The sequence below is a fragment of the Hemibagrus wyckioides genome, linkage group LG07, assembly GCF_019097595.1.
Source record: "Hemibagrus wyckioides isolate EC202008001 linkage group LG07, SWU_Hwy_1.0, whole genome shotgun sequence".
Lineage (NCBI taxonomy): Eukaryota > Metazoa > Chordata > Actinopteri > Siluriformes > Bagridae > Hemibagrus > Hemibagrus wyckioides.
The window spans coordinates 28,599,022-28,620,758 of NC_080716.1; the positions used below are offsets into that span (position 1 = coordinate 28,599,022).

Below are 21,737 nucleotides of genomic sequence, written 5' to 3' on the forward strand. Positions count from 1 at the left end.
TGTGCTTACGGCCCAACCAGGTTGAAGAAGTTGAATAGCACCTGTGAGTATGAGGAGATCGGGACTGAGGGACATCCGCCCATCAGAGTGAGTGAGCGTCAGGGACAGAGATACCCATTCTGTGTATGTTCAAACGGATCACAGGTGTTTGTCGGCAACATTTCTAAAGACTGTGATATGACGGCAGATACAAAAGGATTGAAGATTACCGTGTGGAGACAGTGGAAGAAGGACTATATTGATCTGAACCAGCCTGACCTATCTAATGGGACTAGGCCGCTGGCTGATGTATTCTGGTATTGTGGATATAGTGTTGCTAGGCAGACCCTGCCACCCGGATGGGGAGGATGCTGTGCAACAGTGGTGCTGACAGGAAAACTAACTGTGCTGCAAGAAGAGGAGATTAATGCATCAGGTCGACGAATTAAGCGCGACTTGGGACGATTTGACAGGAGCAGTGGGGTTTATGTGGATTGGAGAGGGGTTCCAGTGGGAGTCCCTGATGAACATGCTGCCATTGGTCGACCAGGAGCAGGAGCAGATTGGTAAAAACGTGAGATGGATTAACTACATTTGGTACAATCAACAAAGGTTCATGAACTACACAATACAAGCATTGGATTTGATTCAAGAACAACTACATGTAACATCTACCATGGCCTTACAGAACAGGCTTATCCTGGACACCATGAGAGCCCCGGAAGAAGGAGTGTGTACTATGTTTGGAGACCAATGTTGTACTTACATTCCAATGCACACTGGTCCAGAGGGTAACCTGAGTAAAATATTGAGGCAGATGAAAGATCTTAGAGATGAGCACGTAGAAAACACATAAAAACCAACAAATGATTGGCTGGCATGGTTGTTCTCCTCAAATTGGAGAGCCGTCATACTTAGGATAGGAACAGTTGTAGGTGTGGTTTTGGTGATACTTGCAGTTCTGTTGTGTTGTGTAGTTCCACTACTGCGTTCCATGATTACACAGATGACGCACACATTGTTTGGCCAATATGTTCAGATGACACATGAGATTGAGTCTCCGTTTAAACCCAGCAATGGCAGTGATGAATTGGTCTTAATAAAGATGATTGCATAATGGAGGGGGATTGGAGGTATATATGGAGGTATTTATGGGGTAGGTTGTTGAAAAACGATTTGGGGGAGTGGGAGCCAAATGTAGGATTGCTAGAGTACCCATTTATAGACAGACGTACATCGGTGAGGGAGATTTACGCAGACAGGATGTATATCACAGAGATACAAACATTCGCATACACTCCGAGGCAGACAGCGCAGTTACCTATTGTGGTAGAACATGCACATTATAGTGTAGAACGGTTACTTAATCTAGCATACAGGAGGAAGAGAAGGTTCGGAATATGGATAGGCGTTCCTCTTAGAAAGAGGGTAGAGGTCATTACAGTCAAGTTAGGAGAAGATGTATTATGGACCAATGTTCCTAGACGAATGATGGAGCTGCTGAGATCCTTGCCGTTCCAATCATCGGGCGGGGGCTAAGTGATGTGCTAGTAACCTCTCCTTAGCCCCCCAACAGCCCCTCCACGTGGCGCAAAGTCACATGGGCAGAAGAACAACAGGGGACGTCATAAAAGGATGTGGGATATGTTATGTCGGCGTGTCGTATTATATTGTGTTTTAAGTCACTAATGTTTATGCATGCAACACTATTATCATTTACATGTGTTTTGAAATACTACTGATGAAAAAGCGTAATCAGCTTCTTATATGAATCTATCCGTATGCCGAGTGTCAAATGTGCCGGGATCACTGGAGAAGTCTTATAATGACTACTGAATGATTGAATGTTACTCATTTACGCATCTTAATGACAACTGCTGATTTATGGTTAAAGGGAACATAATAATAATGATTCAGGCTTATTGGTCATGTGGGAACGAGTGGTAGACATTACTGAATGTGTTATAAACATAGAGTTAGTTGATACTTAATGTTTGCACACTTGAAGCTCTCTGCAGGTACATTGGCTGGGTAGGTAAGGTGATGAGATCTCGAGAGTGACTGAGGACAGAGTGACTGAGGTTCCAATCTGGCTCATGGTACAGATCCCAATAATGCCCTACTGAAGAATCAAGAGAAGACAGACCAGCAACACAAAAAGCCACACCAGAGTCAGAGGTGTTGGGCAACGGGAAAGCTGCTACCCAAAAAAAACAGAGGGCAGCCGGTGACCAGAGAAGAAGGCCTCAGTTAAGTTCTCAGGTAAGGTTTATCCGTTAGGTCGTTTGAGCTTAAGAACAATATAAGGTTTAACACGGCACGTTGGCCTGTCACGGGCCTTGCACACAGGCTGCAAGGGCTTTGAAGAACAGATAGTTGTATCAATGATGTCAGTCTGGCAGGCCTTCTCTGTGGTACCAGGCTTTCCAAACTTGGACCAATCAATGGCAGAGATGCACCCTAGATTATTATGGTCAATCTTCGCTCCGCTGGTACCTGGAGCGGCAGTGATCTCATCATGAAGTAAATGCAGCGCGTGCTGGATGGCAATGGTGGTACCAGGCGAAATATCTAGAGTACATACGTAGAAGACAGCGGATGAATCAGAAAAGCCGTGAAGTGTAGAGTGTAATAAAAGAAAGGGTGTTGGCCCCTGAAGGACTGAGAACTTACCCATGCTGTCTCCTGAAGAAGAATGAGGTGTTGGCAAGAGTGAGGCCGAAGACAATCCCACTGGTGGGGGCGGAAATGCCCAATTTTTAATATAATGATGTAGGGAAGTTTTAATTATAATGGTATTTGAAAAGTTGTAAATTCAAAGATAATGGTGTAAAAAAGAGTCTAAAAGGTCTAAAAAAAGAAAGATGGGTGGGATTGTCTAGGCAAAGAACCAGTGACGTGTTGCATTGGGAAGATAAGGGAAATGTATATAAAGGCTGTAGTTGGAGTTCCCCGGAGAGAGGTTGTTGGGACGTTCATGCGTGAGCATCTCAATTCTTGTGTCAGCACTGATTACAAAATAAAATCTCTTATCTGTATTCATCTAGTCTGCTTGATTGGCTTATTTAGTTTTGAGGCCTTACTAACTATGAGTCTCACTTAGACTGAGCTGTCGGGTCAGTGTGGAGCTGTAGTCAGATTTTAGTAGTGAGTACAGTAGAATTTTTATTCCACACCAGACATTCTTCTTCAGGATTTTCTGATAGAGTGCAGAATTCATGGTTCCATCAATTATGGCAAGTCGTCCAGGTCCTGAAGCTGCAAAGCAGCTCAGGAACATTACACTACCACCACCATTTTTGACTGTGGGTATGATGTTCTTTTTATGAAATGCTGTGTTGGTTTTACTCCAGATGTAACGGGACACACACCTTCCAAAAATTCAACTTTTGTCTCATCAGTCCACAGAATATTTGCCCAAAAGTCTTGGGGATAATCAAGATATTTTTTGGCAAATGTGAGACGAGCCTTTGTGTTCTTTTTGGTCAGCAATGGCTTTTGTCTTGGAACTCTGCCATGGATGCCGTTTTTGACTCTTTCTTCTTGTTGAATCGTGGACACTGACCTTAATTGAGGCAAGTGAGGCCTGCAATTCTTTAGATGTTGTTCTGGGTTCTTTTATGACCTCCTGGATGAGTTGTCATGCGTTCTTGGAGTAATTTTAGTAGGCCGGTCACTCCTGGGAAGGTTCACCATTGTTCCAAGTTTTCTCCATTTGTGGATAATGGCTCTGACCATGGTTCACTGGAGTCCCAATGCCTTAGAAATGGCTTTATAACCCTTTCCAGACTGATACATGTCAACTATTTTGTTTTTCATCTGTTCTTGAATTTCTTTAGATCATGGTGTGATGTGTTGCTCTTTAAGCATGCTTCACTTTGTCAGGCAGGTTCTATTGAAGTGATTTCTTGATTCAACAGGTCTGGCAGTAATCAGGCCTGGGTGTGTCTAGTGAAATTTAAATCAGCATTCTAATATAATGTGGTTAATCACAGTTCTTTCATGATTTAACAGGAGAGGGCAATTCATTTTTCATGTAGGGCCAGGTAGGTTTGGACAGCTTTGTTCCCTTAATAAATGAAATATTTAAAAACTGCATTTTGTATTCACTTGTTATCTGTGTAATAAAATTTGTTTGATGATCTGAATCTTTTAAGTGTGACAAATATTCAATTCTAATATGACTTCTTCCCATAGTGCATCCCGGTGCCATGTGTTCCAAGGTAAGTGACACACACACATACACCCATCCATGTGATGTAAAAGAAAATGTGATTCATCAGACCAGGCCATCTTCCATCTTCGTGGTCCAGTTCTGATGCTCACGTGCCCATTGTTGGCACTTTCAGAGGTGCACAGGAGTCAGCATGGGCACCCTGACTAGTCTGTGGCTATACAGCCCCATACACAACAAACTGTGATGCACTGTGTATTCTGACCCCTTTCTATCAGAACCAGCATTAACTTCAGCAATTTGAGCAACAGTAGCTCATCTGTTGGATCGGATCACACAGGCCAGCCTTCGCTCCCCACATGCATCAATGAGCCTTGACCACCCATGACTCTGTCGCCAGTTCACCACTGTTCCTTCCTTGGACCACTTTTGATAGATACTGAGCACCTCAAACCAGGAACATCCCTATTTTCATGTGTTTAAGTATAGTGTAGGATACATTTTATGTTGATCAGTAAACTGTTGCTGTGTGAATGCTGCTGATCAGAAGGTTGTGGTTTCAAATCCCTAGATCATCAACCTGCCACTGCTGATCAAGGCCCTTGACACTCAATTGCTCAGTTGTATAAATGAGAAATGTATGTTGCTCTGGATTAAGGCCTCTGCCAAATGCCAAATGTAAATATAAGGCACAGCTACCAGCTGTACTCTTTGTCCTCAGCTTGCTCATCTGCATAGTCACCTATGTTATTTACTGTTGCATCTGCTGAGAATATCTTGACAGAACTGGATACACCCATAACAAATTCCTACAGCTGCCCTGACAGGTGAGCATCTGATTTGATACAGATATGTTGGTTTTCAGAGATTCCCCTGGTTATGAGGGCATAAATCCAAAACATCAATTACCAAGTAATCTGGATTTTACGGGAGTTTATAGACCATACCATTATGGAGATTAGATGCATTTAGAAACATTGTGATTTTTATCGAGTTTATAAATTTATTTAGTGATTTAAAATTTTTCCATGATTATATGATAAAAAAATAAATCATGTATACATGCCTGTACTTTGTTCTTTTGTGAATTTTGCCACTGATTGTTTTTTTTCTTCTTCTCTATTTTAACCTTAAACATTATTTATATGATGTTGGAAACAGTAATCTGGTTTAGGAGAAGTTTGTTTTTTACCATTCTAATGGATTGTGTAAACACATAGATCATTTAAATTCCACTTTAATGAACAAGAATATTTTTAGGCTTATTTTGTCCAAGATGCATATACCAAAAGAAATGTGGCATTTTGCAGATGCCTTTATACAGACTGACTTACATTTAGCTCTTTTATACAACTGAACAGTTAAGGGGCTTGCCCAAGGGCCCATCAGTGGCAGCTTGGTGGACATGGGATTTGAATTCACATCCTCTTAATCAATACATTAGAGCACACACATTAGTATACTGTATTTTGCCAAATCAAATTATTTCCTATACTCTTTAATTTGCCACACTATTTTGATTTGTGCCTATTGTCTGTCAGACGGGGAACATGCAAGCATAGTTTGACAAAAGGATAATGTAACAGTCTGGCCATGTAACTCCAGGGTTTGAATGGGTCTATATATGGACAAGTTCTCTAGAAAAATCAGAGAGAGAAGAATATATGACAATATTCAGTAAATGCTATGTTCCTATGGATAAAAATCAAAGTATATACAGTACTCAGTGTAAATGACTACACCCCCTTTGAAAAGTAACATTTTAAGCAGTATCTCAATTAACCTCTAATGAATATCTCTAAAATGTTGACAAGACTAAGTTTTATATAACATCTGCTTAACTTATAACATGAAAGTAAGGTTAATAATATAACTTGCAGAACAAAATTTTCAGTTTTACTCAAATTAGGGTGATGCAAAAATGAGTACACCCCACTGAAAGTCTCTGGAGCAAAGCTAAATTTTAGACTACAAATGTCTAACAAGAATCCAACCACAAGTTCATTATCAGCAGAATACTGTAGCAAAAGTGGTACAAAAAGTTAAAAACGATGGAACTGCAACCATCTCACAGAGACGTCCAGGTCGTCCACGGAAGTTAACACCTCGACAGGAGCATCTTCTGATGAGAAGTGTTGAAAATCGGCATGAGAGTTCACTGCAGTTATCTAAAGAAGTAGAAAACCAAACTGGGGTGACTGTTTCCCGTGACACAATACGGTGTACACTGCAGAGGAATGGCATGTATGGGTGCCGTCCACAAAGGAAGCCTCTCCTAAAGCCCAGGCACAAAAAAGCCCGCCTAGAGTTTGCCAGGGTCCATGCTGACAAAGATGAAGACTACTGGGACTCTATACTCTGGAGTGATGAGACCAAGATAAATGTTTTTGGAACTGATGGCTTCAAAACTGTATGGTGTCACAAAGGTGAGGAATACGAAGAAAAATGCATGATGCCTACAGTGAAACATGGTGGTGGCAGTGTCCTTATGTGGGGCTGCATGAGTGCTGCTGGTGTTGGGGAGCTGCATTTCATTGATGGCATCATGAATTCACAGATGTACTGCTCTATACTTAAAGAGAAGATGCTAACATCACTCCATGCCCTTGGTCATCGTGCACTTTTCCAACATTTTCCACTGATCCTAAATACACATCTAAGGCCACTGTTGGATTTCTGAAGAACAGGGTGAAAATGATTCAGTGGCCAAGTATGTCTCCTGATCTGAACCCAATCGAACACCTATGGGGAATTCTGAGGAGACAGGTTGAGCATCACTCTCCATCCAGCACTCAGTCTCTAAAAGAGGTCATTATTGAAGAATGGAAAAAGTTCATGCCTTGATGGGTCAGGGCTATATATATATTTAGGAATGATTATATTTAATCCTTTAATCACCAAACCTTTTTTGTTTCACATTCCTCACTCACTCTTTATTTTCTTTGGAGAAAGGACACATATTCTTATAAACCATGTGATGTTTTGAATGTAGCTTGGGAGTGGTTTGTTTCAACCACTCCCTTCTGCATTCCATAAAGGGGTGTGACACTATTGTAAATATGTGATCATACAGTAATTAGCAGCATAATGATTCTGTTGGTGAACAGTGCATGATGGCATTTCTGAGTATGCATTTAAGAATGTGGTGTAGTAATGAAAACACCTCGGTGTACGAAAATATTTTCAGTGTTCCGTCAGGAACACTGGTTCTTGTTTCATACAGGATTGCAACAAATATCAACATTTTGAACAAAATTCGAATGAATGTTAATGTGAACTGTATTTGACACAAATTTTCAGTTTTCGAAAATATTTTTCTGTGTTCGACCCGACCTAAAAAGAACTATTGTGACCGCACACGCTTTCCATGCGGCATACCCTGGTGTAGACTACAGAGATGAAGCATCTGAAAGCATCATCTGTGAGTGCTTGTGTTAGAACCCCACGCTATCTTCTGTGGAATAATTTCAGTAGCCATGTCTCTGAAAAAGGGATCAATGCTGCCAAGAGGTTGTGAGATCAACCATCGAGTTGAAACACATTCATTCATTTTACATAATTTCCTATGGGGAAAAAATCGGTTTTTGACTAAGTCGGTATTCAACCAGACTTTTGGAATGAATTAAGGTTGGACTCCAAGGTACCATTATATTTCGTTCATTTTGTATGTGTGTGTATGCACAGGGCGCTGGACACACGAGTGTGTATGTAGCTCCATAAAGTTTTCAAAAGCATGTGACTTGAGCCTGAGCTCTGATTGTATTGTTTCAAAATTGTCCTTGAACCTGCCCACTTTTGTTGTTAGCGAATCAGTATAGTTTTTTATATTATTTGGACTCATTTGATTGGACTATTCTTAACGACTCTCATTACCGCTCGAGATGAAAGAAAATTCAGGAATATCTTTACAAAAATACTCTTTCACAAAAAGAATTAAGACTTTTCTGAGATCCAGGAGAGGCTGAAAGCATTGGCCATGCTGTCCTTCATTACTTTATTACTGATAAATAAAATCCCACATTGAACTCATTCACTGATTCAAAGTAGATTTATTGCATGCTTTAACAGTTGACTTTAATAGTAACATTTTCAATGTCCCCCATCACCTTCTGTTTAACATGGCTCACTACAGGAAATGCCAGAGCAGGTGCAGTTCATCACATTCACCAGAGGGGGTATAAAACCAATACATATAGCAAAACAAATAACAGACCAGTGAAAAACATTGTGACAGTATTAATTACAACAAATCATGTATTACTTTGTTTCAAGGAATCATCATTATTTTATTATAAAAGTTAAAGTTAAATCAAATTTCTATCTATCAGTAATTTAAGAAAAAGCGTATTTAAGCAGATAAAAATATCCAAGGTGTATAAATAGATCAAGGTAAAGTAACTAGGCCTTTCAGGATTTGATAGAGAGAGAGAGAGAGAGAGAGAGAGAGAGAGATTAATATTAAACTTCTTTACAGCAGTAGATTTTCCAGATGTTTATTTTTTTTTTAAAAATTCTAAATTTCATTTATAGGTCATACAATTGTGCCGGACTATTCTTAGATATCTGTGGCAATTGAACTAGCGTTATGGCTGCAGGGTAAGTGGATATTTTATTTTATTCTTATTTTTATTTTTTTATTTCACACAAATGATACAAAAACACAATAATATGAAAAACATTTTTCAGAAGAATGCTTTTTCTATTTAAAACAAAAACAAAAAAAACTATTATTATTATTATTATTATTATTATTATTATTATTATTATTATTATTATTAGATGCTGAAAATGACAGCATTTTGTTTTCCAAGTAATTTACAATATTTTGCATCTTGTTCAAACATATGGTTTGAAATGTCTAAGGACATTCTAAGCATAAATTCTCATGAACCAGAATTCTATCTGTCATCAGTCAAAAAGTCAAACAACTGAAATCACTGTCTATGCCCAAGACAGCCCAATCTGTCTTACTATCATTGACACTCCAGGTTATGGAGACACCAGGGGAACAGAATATGACAAACAGTTTGCTTAGAATCTGTACAAACTGTTTCGCAGTGCCACTGGAGTGAAAGAAATTGATGCAGTGTGTCTGGTAGTGAAGGCATCTGAGAATCAACTCTCTGATAGACAGCTATACATCTATGTAGTTTTGTCCTTATTTGGTAAAGACATAGAGAACAACATTGTCACATTTATCACTTTTTATCACTTCTCCAGACAGCTTGGGAACAAGCAGAGGACAATTTAAATGATTTCTTTGCCTCCCTGAATGAACAGAACAGAAAAAGCTTAGAACATACTGAAAGTGTTCAAATGACTTGAAGCCTGTATTTCTAATCAGAAATAAGAGTGCAAAGGTGAAGAACTGACTCAGATTCAGAAAGCTTTTGAGGAAAACCGAGAAAAGATTAAGAGAAATGAAAATTTTACTTTTACAGTCACCAAACATTACAAAGAAAAAGTTCCCATTGTAAATGCTTCATGGTGGAGCAGAAAGACCACTGGTTGCTCTTTCTGTCAGGAGAAGTGTCATGAGGATGACTGCTGGTTGGCTGGTTGGTTAATGCTAAAATGTGTAAAGTCATGGAAAATGACCACTGTACTACATGTACAAATAAATGTCACTACACTAAACATGTCAAAGAGAACAATATGTTATACAGCGCAACAATACCGAATTGAGGTTTTATGAACTTAGAAATGAATACAAAGATTGCAATAAATCAAAGTCAGGCGACAAGTTTGATTCATTGGCCTTTGAAAATGTCAAAAATGGCTTTGAAAGCAACAAGAAACAGGAAGACGAGAAGATAAGCATGAAGAAGAGACTGAAAGAACAACTGATCGAGAAAGAAAAGGAAAAAGCTAAGTTGCTGGAAGAAGCCTACATCACCATCATGAAACTGCCTGAGATTGTTTTAAAGCCAGACTCGGCTTTCATTGTTCAGTCTCTTGACTTCTTGTGTGGCACAGTTCCTAGAATAATGTCTTATCTGTTTGAGTAAATTCCATAAATGTGCCCACATCAGCCAGATTAATCCAGATATACCCTGTTAATCATACACTGGTTTTTCCAATGGCAGGAGATTAGCCACACATGCCAACCACATCTCCCTATTCTTTCTAATATTCTTTATTTAACATGTATTTTGTTGACTAAGTGTATTACCTCTATAGGTGAAAGGGCAAACTCACTGAAGAACATGTGGACTCTTGACTATGTTTTAAACTTTAATGTGCAGGTTTTGCATGTGTTCATTTTTGTAAATACACTTCAGGGTGAAGGAAAATCATTTAGCGACTTGTGTGGTGACTGAGCATGAGTTAGACAAAGCTCCTGTCTATCTTCATTATGGATCAGAGCTTTGCAGAAACAACTATAAAGTGAGAATACATTTCTTTGCCAAATAAATATGATAGATCAGTAAACAATAAGATTTTTAGCCAGTGTTTTCTGAACATTTTTGTGCACCTCATGCCAAAATAGTTGCATTTTCTTACAGTCACAGTGCATATCATCAATATCAATGTTTCTGTTTCTAATTTACACTTGAAACACAACTGAGAACCATTGAGGTTTTATTTTATGGAGGCATGATGGGCGAGATATGTCCTATTTACGAATTTAAAGTTTACATTCTGGGACGAGTTTCATTATTAATTGTTTTAACTTTAATTATCTTAATTATATAAATATAATTATTTAATTATTATACAGAAAATATTTACAGAATAAACACTTGAAATATACTATTACAATCAGTTCATGTAGACTAGAGTTCCAGTCACCTGTTGTCATTCAGTAATCGATCTAAAAATACATCATGAGACTCTGAAACACCTCAGAATTTGCACCTCTTGCATTTCTTTATGTTTTATAGTAATGAACTTTTTCACAGACTGTGATGAAGCAATAATTAACATTGTAAATCTGGCAATCTTGCATGCCACTATACATATGTATTCATTCTTGTTCTTGTGTGTACCATATCAAAATTCAGTTTAATTTTGTATAATTAGATATACCATAACTGTCAGGAACAGCTGGACAGTTCCCTGCCAGGCCCAGAGAGGGCGCTGGCAGGTGAACCTTGGAAGCCTGCTTCTTTGTGTGTCTTTTGTTACGCCCTTCCTATTGTTCCTATCCTGATTGTGTCACCTGTATCCCATTAGCCCTAATGTCTACCCCTATAAATAGAGATCCTTGTGTTTGTGTCCTTGTCCATGATTGTTATCTGTACCGTGGTTTCTGGTGGGGTTTTGTTTGCTAGGTTCCATGTCCAAGCTAAGGTCTAGGTTTAGTTTAGTTTAGTTTAGTTTAGTTTAGTTTAGTTAACCACGCCATGTCTAGTGTTACGTTTGTTTCCCTATGTCGCGTCTTAAATGTAATAAAAGCAGTGCTTCGCTGAATCCTGCGCATGGGTCTCATTACACCGTGTGCCGGCGTGCGCACACACACCACGGGCGTCTGGGGTCGAGCCCCGCATAGGGCGGGGGTCCCAGACGTTACAGAATCATGGACCATCTCTGAGACCCAGCGGGATTCCCAGCTAGTTCCTGTCTTCGGTAAGGATTTGCAGTCTGCTGGCTAGAGCCCTGGATAACCGGTGGATGGCATCCGGCGAATCCTTTTCCCCGTTTCCCCAGGGAGGTGTCCCCATCTTCGTTATGGTCGAGGACGTCGCTCCCCCAGGGAATTTACAAGGAGGACGTCACTCGACTTCAGGCCATGGGGGACACCCCCTTTTTATCGGTCCCACTGGAGGCGGGCTTCCACCACCATGTCAGCCGGGGACGCCGCTCCGCGATGGAGTTTCCGTGGAGGACGTCGCTCGGCACCACGGGTGGAAGACGCTTCCCTCCCGTTTCTTTCCAGGGCCGGATGTCAATTTACCCCTGGGACCTGGGGCATCGCCGTAGACTGCATTTATGAACTACATCAGGCCTTGCATCTCCCCTCTATGAACTACATCTTCCGCCTACTCCTGAGGTGTCCCCTAGGCGGAGGTTGGGCGCTTCGGGAGCTGCGCCTTAGAGGAGGGGGTTATGTCAGGAACAGCTGGACAGTTCCCTGCCAGGCCCAGAGAGGGCGCTGGCAGGTGAACCTTGGAAGCCTGCTTCTTTGTGTGTCTTTTGTTACGCCCTTCCTATTGTTCCTATCCTGATTGTCACCTGTATCCCATTAGCCCTAATGTCTACCCCTATAAATAGGGATCCTTGTGTTTGTGTCCTGGTCCATGATTGTTATCTGTACCGTGGTTTCTGGTGGGGTTTTGTTTGCTAGGTTCCATGTCCAAGCTAAGGTCTAGGTTTTGTTTAGTTAACCACGCCATGTCTAGTGTTGCGTTTGTTTCCCTATGTCGTGTCTTAAATGTAATAAAAGCAGTGCTTCGCTGAATCCTGCGCATGGGTCTCATTACACCGTGTGTCGGCATGAGCACACACACCACGGGCGTCTGGGGTCGAGCCCCGCATAGGGCGGGGGTCCCAGACGTTACAATAATAGCCCTGTCATTTACTGATATATGTTTTGTCTAGCATTATTTTTGCAGGTGTTCATCTGTTATGGATTTCCTCAACACATTTGGCTGGTTTGGAAGAACCAAGTATCACTGTCACAGGAAAAACACTGATAGGTGACAGTTGAATGGCACAAATCAGTTTTTCCCCTATATATACAGTATTCAGCAGTGGTGCACAGTTGAATGGGGCTGGTGTGAAGCAAAAGGGACCCAACCACATACACAATGACGTCTCTGTATAGCAGTGCAATTAAGGCTGTTAGTAATTGTGTGCACAACTGTGTGTGCAAAAGGGAGAAGTAATATTCCTTAAAACAACCTACCTCTCGTGGCACCATATCTATGGCAAAGTGGGATACAAAACAAGCTAACTGGCTACCAGCTAATCCCTTAGCTATTTCTATGTAGATACCCCATTTGACTTTCTCAACATCTACCATCAAGATTTCATATGCTCCTGATAAAACTATTCCTCTACGGACTTGCTTACACATGGGTCTGCTGTTGCAGGCTGTTATCAATTGTAACAATATTATCTCTTTTACAGCTTGTGTGTGAAGCAGTGCTGTGTAGATCCTTTATTATTATTATTTTACAATAATCTATATTATAATTGCACCTCATTTCATTCCTCATTCATGCTGGCACTACTGTATGTATTATTCTTTAATTATTTTACAGCCTCTCTTCTCTTCTCTTCTCTTCTCTTATTGTTCTCTCATCTCTCATTCTCTCATCTGTCTTGCTGCTTGTATCTTGTCTACTTCCTGCTCTTGGTGCCTTTTTATGCTATTTCTTTGAGGGTGGAATCATCAGAGAGTATCTCCGAGACTGGACTTGAGCAAAAACAGTCAATTATCATACTAATATTTATAGTGCTGAGAATTCCTTTTTCAATAGACAGAACAGCCAAATGATGGAGTCTGTTCTGGTCCATTGTTCACCTAAGTCATGTCTGTATTTTAACTTAAATACTGCATTAGTTGAATAATAGAAAGCTATGATGTTCAGACTGTAATGTCTTAGCGCTTTAACACTTTATATTTTATTTAGATCTACTTTTAGGCTTATTTCATTTAAGGCTTTTGTACATATTGGGTATGGAACAATATTCAAAAGGGTCCTATATGTCAGGGGTTTTCAGAATCAAAGACAGTGGGCCTCCTTTTTGACACAACACACATTAGTTAGCTGACTTTTATCAACTGTATTAACATTAAAAATCAAAAATTAGGTTGTTATCTGAATAATAAGAGTTTTTACTGCTGTCGCGCTTATGGACTGTAAGGTATTTTAGTTGTGTTGTGTGTGTGTGTGTGTGTGTGTATAGGTGTGTTAGACTTAAAGCGGCGCTGTGCAGACTGATGACATTGAAGTATCGCGAGAGAGGTTCTAGAGCATATTCCTGTGCACACTCTCGCGGTATTTTGGCGTCATACACCGATCGGTCTGCCCAGCGCCGCTTCAAGTTGAAAACACTTTATGTGTGTGTGTGTGTGTGTGTGTGTGTGTGTGTGCGCGCGCGCGCACGGGGAGAGATGTCAGTCAAAATCGCGTACGGTAAACGTCAACAGTGCTCAACTAAACTGATCAACATTAACTTAATTGTCTAAACTCCGGGGGCCGTTTATTGGCCGTTATTGATGATGATTAGCCCTAGCGATGCCCCTGGTCCAGTTTAATAAAAAAAAAAATAATAACTGGAACGTCCTGGGAAGGTTAGTTTTTGATTGTAAATATAAAACTTAAAAATTACCATTAAGAACGTTCTCTATAGGCTCTCTTTTGATTGTTACAAAAAACCTCTCTACAATGTTCTGGAAAGGGAAGTTTTTGGTTACAAAAAAGAATAATAATAATAATAATAATAATAATAATAATAATAATAATAATATCAAACAGAGAATGCTCCTAGAACGTTATTATTTGTTTCCCCAAAATAACCTAATGGGAACCATATGCTAACGTTAGGGGAATGTTCTGTTTTTGCTGGGTGTGAACTGTTATCAGACTCTGTGCTGCAGCTGGTGGGATTCCAACTCTTCAGAGGGTGGGGGAATTTGTTGCTGCATAAATAATGGCTGATGCACTGATGTGAGTGATTCAGCAGTATACTGTTCTGTAGAAATCTCGTATTTGGTTTGTTTTCACCCTGTAAATAGAAGATATTCGATTCAAGATATTTTCAGTTTCACTTCGCCTGAGCAATTAGCATAGAATAAATTCAAAAGTGTTCTTCATCATATTTGAACTATGACTGTAGAGAACTGAAAGTCTTAGAGAACTGCATAAACTTTCCTGTGTTTTTATGCCTATAGTTACAGCTTACTCAGTGATGTTCATTGGCTGGATTTTAACACTCCCTCATCAGGTGACCATAAAATTCATGCTGTTTATAAAGTCACAACAGTGTTAAGTGTCACTATTCTCCATCTTGCTCCTGAAGGACATTTCTACATTTTTGAATCAGGTACAGTAATCTAACATACATTTACACTTCCACTTGTGATTTTGCATTTAAGACTTTATTATACAGTAGATAAGACTTTTGAGTGATGCAGTTTTTAAAAGAAAAAGAGAATTGTTTTACCATTTTAGTTTATTTGGTTTTATTCAAATAGGTTAAAGTGAACAACACACATTTTTCTAAAATAAGAAAATAATTCGTCATAATGAGAAAAGACTAGTTAGTTATACCATGCAACAGAATGAATAAGAAAAAAGCTAGTTTTCAAATTTCTCTTGAAGGACAAGTTTAATAATATAAAAAACAAACTTATTAAAAATCACTTCATCATTTTAAATTGACATGTAATGCTGATTGTTAACTATTAAGTCATACCTAGCCTTTACACACTTTGATTTTGTCAGCAGGAAAAACAAAGAGAGGATGTTTAGTGAAGACTAATACAGCAAGATTGAACTAGAAATTTACAGAAACTCTTGACTCTATTACTCCATATTTTATGCTGCTGCTATAATAGGTCTCTTGTATTTCCAACAATACTAAATTTTGACATTTGACATTTCCAACAATACTAAATTATAATTTGTTGGATTTGTACCTGACTAGAGAGGGTCAAGGAGTGTCTCTGTTTGGAATGAGGAAAAGTCTCCTCCACCTTGTTCACTCCACTTCTGTATAAATCATGGCATAACCAACCCTTAGTAAACTGATAGAATGAAAGTTTTTATTGTGTCTGTAAATCTAAATTTAAAAAAAATCTTTTTGTACATCAATTTCCAAACTCTTCACACTTATTGTTTTACCTCAACTTGGTTTTGAGGTTTTCTCTTTCATTCTGTTTAAAATGGCTCCCTATAGGAAATGCTAGAGCAGGTGCAGTTCATCCCATTCACCAGAGGGGGTATAAAACCAATACATATAGCAAAACAAATAACAGACCAGTGAAACACATTGTGACAGTATTATTCTTTCTTAAAGGCTCTTACAACAAAGGAATCACTATTATTTTATTTTAAATTTATATCAAAGTCAAATTTATATCTATTGCCAAATTAATCAAAAGTATATTTAAGCAGATAAAATATCTAGGGTGTATAAATAGGTAATGTACTAGGACTTTTGGGATTTTCGAGAGAGAGAGAGAGAGAAACTTCCTTACATCACTAGATTATCCAGATGTTTATTTTAATTAAATTCTAAATTTCATTTATAGGTCATACAATTGTGCTGGTATTCTGAGAAATCTGTGGGAATTGAGCTAGTATTATGGCTACAGGGTAAGTGGACTTTTATTTTACATTATTTTTTCTGTTTAAGTTCAAATGACACAAAAAACACAATATGAAATGTTTTTCAGAAGAATGCTTTTTCTTTTCAAAACAAACAAACAAATAAAAACAAGTTATTTACAGTATTTTACATAATGTTCAAACATATGTTTTGAAATGACTGATGACACTGATGACATTAAACCAGAATTCTATCTGTCATTATATTTAACAGATTTCAAGAGTCATCATCAACTGTACATGATTTAATCCAGAATAATAATTTAATCAGTGAAGGTCCACCTGCACGATATCGTCTCCTCACAACCAGAAGTAATCTTGATGAAGGTGGCTCAGTAAGAAAATGGACATTTGGACAGAGAGGTATCAATATGCAAAACAAAATCCTACTGATGGTAGGAGAAACTGGAACAGGCAAAACTACTCTGATCAATGTCATGGTAAATTATATACTCGGGGTGAAGTTTACAGATGAAGTATGGTTTGAGATTACAGAAGAGGGTGGAGGTAATCAAATGTCAAATCAGACAAAAAGTCAAACAACTGAAATCACTGTGTATGAGGTCTTTGACCAAAACAACCCAATCTGTCTTACTATCATTGACACTCCAGGTTATGGAGACACTGTAGGAACACAATATGACAAAAAGATCGCTGAGAATCTGTACAAACTTTTTCGCAGTGATAGAGGAGTGAAAGAAATTGATGCAGTGTGTCTGGTAGTGAAGGCATCTGAGAATCGGCTCACTGACAGACAGCAATACATCTTTGATGCAGTTTTGTCCTTATTTGGTAAAGATATAGAGAACAATATTGTCATATTTATCACTCACTCAGATGGAATGCCTCCAGACAATGCTCTTGAAGCCATCAAGTCAGTAGGGATTCCCTGCAGGAAAGATGAAGATAATGAACCTGAACATTTCTTAGTTAACAATCGTCAAACTAAGAACAGGAGCAAAAAGTATAACAAAGCTCTCCGGGAAGCTTGGGATCTAACAGAGGACAGTTTAAATTCTTTCTTCATTTCACTGAAAGAACAGAACAGAAAAAGCTTTGAGCAGACTGAAAGTGTTCTGACTGAGTCCAAACGACTTGAAGCCTGTATTTCTAATCTACAAAGCCGTATTGAGTTTGTAGAGTACAAAGGTAAAGAACTGGCTCAGATTCAGAAAGCCCTTGAGGAAAACCGAGAAAAAATTAAGAAAAATGAAAACTTTACTTTTACTGTCACCAAGTATTACAAGGAAAAGGTTCTCATTGAAAATGTTTCATGGTGGGACAGAAATGTTACCAGCTGCTCTGTCTGTGAGGAGAACTGTCATGAGAAAGGCTGCTGGATTGCCTGGGATGCCAGTTGGTGTTATGTCATGAAAGATAAACACTGCATTGTATGTACAGGTAAATGTCTCGACACTAAACATGACAGAGGGAATAAGAAATATGTTGTAAAGAGCACTGAGACCAAAGTGAGGTTTGATGATCTTAAAACAGAATATGAAGGTTATAATATATCAGAATCAAATATCAAGTTTGACACAGAGTCTTTTGAAAATGTAAAAAAAGAACAAGAAAGCAACAAGAAACAGGAAGAGGAGAAGACCAGCATAGAGATGAGCCTGAAAAAAGCAATTACCAAGACTGAAAAAGAAAAAGCTGAGCTGGTGGAAGAAGCCTACATCACCATCATAAAACTTTTTGAGATTGCTTTAAAGCCAGACTCTGCTTTCATTGTTCAGTCTCTTGACTTCTTGATCCCTCGAGCTGAGGAAACTGGAAAAGAAGTTGTTGCTCAGAAACTAAGAGAGCTGAGGAAAATTCAGCCTGAATCACAGGAACGGGTTAATACTGTAATGGGGTATTTTAACAAACTCAAGAATGTTGTTACTGGTAAATAAATGAATTTAGGAGATTAAAATAGTCATGCAGCATGTAATAAAGATGACCATGTTTGCTTCTCATGTGCAAGTGCTGTTCAAATAATAAAATGCACTGCATTTATTCAGTAATATTGTTGTTGAAGATTTAATGTTTTACTTTGGGTTGATAGTCATTTAAAACTTTTTTGATGAGTCTTTACAATTGAGATTAAAGTATAACAAATTTTTTTCTGTTCTGTATTACGTGTGAAGCTATACTACACATGGATAGATGTGTATCCTCTTCTTTTAACTTGATAATTAGCTGAATATTGTTAATTTCACTCGTGCTAGTGCTCTGTATAACTATCAGTTTATCTGACTTTCTCATTAAACATAATAACTGCAGTTTGTCTGAGTTGGAACTTTCTTAAACAAACCCACATCTATCAAATAACCTTTAATCTTCAGTAACTTATTTCACGTAATAATATTAAAAATCGTGGTAATGAGGTTAATTAATAACTTATTTATTTATTTATACTGGTTTCTCAGTAACATCCAAACAGAACATTAACAACAGAGCCAGATCACTATATAAATGTCAACACAGCAAATGAACAAGCACATACTGTAAGATAAAGGGGTAAACATGGAAAGGCAAAGAGCAAGGGGGATTTGGCACAGTTCCTAGACTGATGTCTTAACTGTTCCTTAAATGTGCCCAGTTACAATAATCCAGATTTACCCTGTAAATCATACACTGGTTTTTCCTATGACAGGAGATTAGCCACTTGTGCCAACCACATCTCCTTATTCTTTTTTATATTCTTTATTTAACATGTATTTTGTTGATTGACTGTGTTCCCTTTATAGGTGAAAGGGCAAAATTGGTCACAGGTTAGTGGAACTAAAGGCCCATGAAAGGGTATAAAACAGGGAGATTGGCAGAAGCTAGTGGAAACAGTCACTGACCATGTTCACGCATTCAAGAACATGTGGATTCCTGACTATGTTTAAAACTTTAATGTGCAGGTTTTGCATGTGTTCATTTTTGTAAATACACTTCAAGGTGAAGGATAAACATTTAGCGACTCGTGTGGTGACTGAGCATGGGTAAAACAAAGCTCCTGTCTATCTTCATTATGGATCAAAGTTTTGCAGAAACAACTATAAAGTGAGAATACATTTCTTTGCCAAATACATGAGATAGATCAGTAAACAGTAAGAGTCAGGAGAAAAGTCTGACAATGATTTAAAATTTATATATAAGTGGTGACAACGGGAATTGTTAGCCAGCATTTTCTGAACACTTTTGTGCACCTCATGCCAAAATGGTTGCATTTTCTTAGTCACAGAGCATATCATCAATATCAGTGTCCCTGTTTCTAATTTACATGTGAAACACAACTGAGAACCGGTGAGGTTTTATATTATTGAGACATGATGGGTGAGATATGTCCAATGTATGCATTTAAAGTTTGCTCCTGTATAGAGACTGATGTTGACTTTTGAAAAACTTTGTCACATATAGAAAGACTTTTATCATGAGTGAATGAGTGGCCCACATCCCTTTGCCAAGGGTTAGATTCTACAAAGTACTGACATCCAGTTCAGACCCCAAAGGCAGTCCAGGTACTGCTGAACAGTGTATGTCAGTGTATGCCAGTGAAACTCAAGACCAGAGAAAGATGGTATTGTAGCATCAGCCTCGGCACTCGATTGCCAGAGGGAGCCCTCGCCCAAGTTTTAGCGTCACCATCGAAGAACACTTCCGGGTTCGCTCACTATAAGGGTATACAAGGTCACTACCAGGAGTACATTCATGTTTACGTTGCTTACCGGCAGGGCTCTCGACTGGGCTTCCATGGTGTGGGATCACAACTAACAGGTGAGGAATTCCTTCTCTTATTTCTCGGGGCTGATTCTGGAAGTTTTTGAATACCCTGTGGGAGGTCAGGATATTTCAGTTCAGCTGCTAGGATTATGCAAGGGCTCTGATTCAGCAGTGGATTTTGCAGTTAAGTTCCCGGAATCTGGCTGCGCAGAGTGGGTGTGACTTTAATCCTGCTCTGGTACCATCCCGCTTGTGTATCAGGATGTGATGTGTTTAGTAAAGAAAAGGCCACTCATCTCCCCTCTCACCGCCCGGACTGTACGATTGATTTGCTTCCCAATATACTTCCACCCAAAAAGTAAGGTTTACCCTGTCTCTACCTGAATCTCAAGCCATGGAGAAATATATTGAAGAAGAATTCACAGCAGGGTTCAGCTGTCCCTTAACCTAACTGGTGGCGGCTGGATTTTTCTTTGTAGAGAAAAACGATGGCAGCCTACACCCTTGAATTGATTATAGAGGACTAAATGCTATCACCAAGTGATACCCCTATTCGATACCAATGGTTCCAGCTTCCCTGGTGCAACTGCGTGAAGCCAAGATATTCACAAAGCTTGATCTGCACAGTGGTTAGAATCTGGGAGGGAGATGAGTGAAAAACCACTTTCCAAAACACCCTGGGGCATTGCAAGTATTTTGTCATGCCTTTAGTCATTTAGTCACTAATGCCCCTGCAGTTTTCCAGTTCTTTGTAAATGAGATTTTCAAGGATCTGATTGACCGGTGCATCATTGTTTATATAGATGATATCTTAATCTACTCTTCATCATTTGATGATCACGAGACTCATGTCTGGATGGTGCTCTCCCCACTAAGGAAACATCAACTCTATGCCAAGGAGTTCCATAGAGACTCGGTGACGGACTGGCCCAAACCAACCACGGACAAGGAGCTACAACGGTTCTTGGGCTTGCCAATTTCTACCGTAGATTTATCCACCATTACAGCAGCGTGGCCAGCCCTTTGACATCCCTCCTGCATGGTAAACTTAAAGGAAAGCTTTACCTCGGCACCTATCCTGAAGCACCCCGACCCCAGCCGCCTCTTGATCGTAGAGGTGGGCACTTCTTACTGTGAGATTGGGGTCGTCCTATCTCAGTGCCATGGAAACCCTGGGAAAGTTCATCCATGTGTATTCTTCTCACAGAAACTAAGCCCTGCAGAGAGTAACTACAATGTGGGCAATCAAGAACTGCTCCCCATCAAAGCAGCACTGGAGGAATGAAGACACTGGTTAGTGGGGGCCCACCATCCATTCCTGGTTTTAACGGACCATCGTAACTTGGAATACCTGCAAAATGCTAAACGACTGAACCCACACCAAGCTCAGTGGACACTTTTCTTCACAAAGTTCCAATTCTTGGTCACCTACCGCCCAGTTCTAAGAATGGCAAGGTAGATGCACTTTCTAGACATCATGATTCAGTAAACACTGATTCCTCACCTGAACCCTTCCTACACCCCTTGGTGGTTTTAGCACCCATCCAGTTGAACCATGTGGAGGAGAAACAGCGAGCCCAGGAGCAGGAGCCTCCTCTGCCAGCCTG

General features: G+C 39.3%; 1 protein-coding gene and 1 pseudogene across 1 annotated transcript; both read left to right on the top strand.

The window, feature by feature from the left end:
• The first annotated feature begins 6,395 nt into the window (after positions 1-6,395).
• LOC131356290 (uncharacterized) lies at positions 6,396-10,161 on the top strand (annotated as a pseudogene).
• Positions 10,162-16,356: 6,195 nt separating this feature from the next.
• On the top strand, positions 16,357-18,337 carry LOC131356661 (uncharacterized). The gene is made up of 2 exons (XM_058395810.1): positions 16,357-16,422; positions 16,649-18,337. Exons 1-2 carry the CDS (start codon positions 16,412-16,414, stop codon positions 18,330-18,332), a joined length of 1,695 nt encoding a protein of 564 aa, XP_058251793.1. The 5' UTR covers positions 16,357-16,411; the 3' UTR covers positions 18,333-18,337.
• Positions 18,338-21,737: the final 3,400 nt, after the last annotated feature.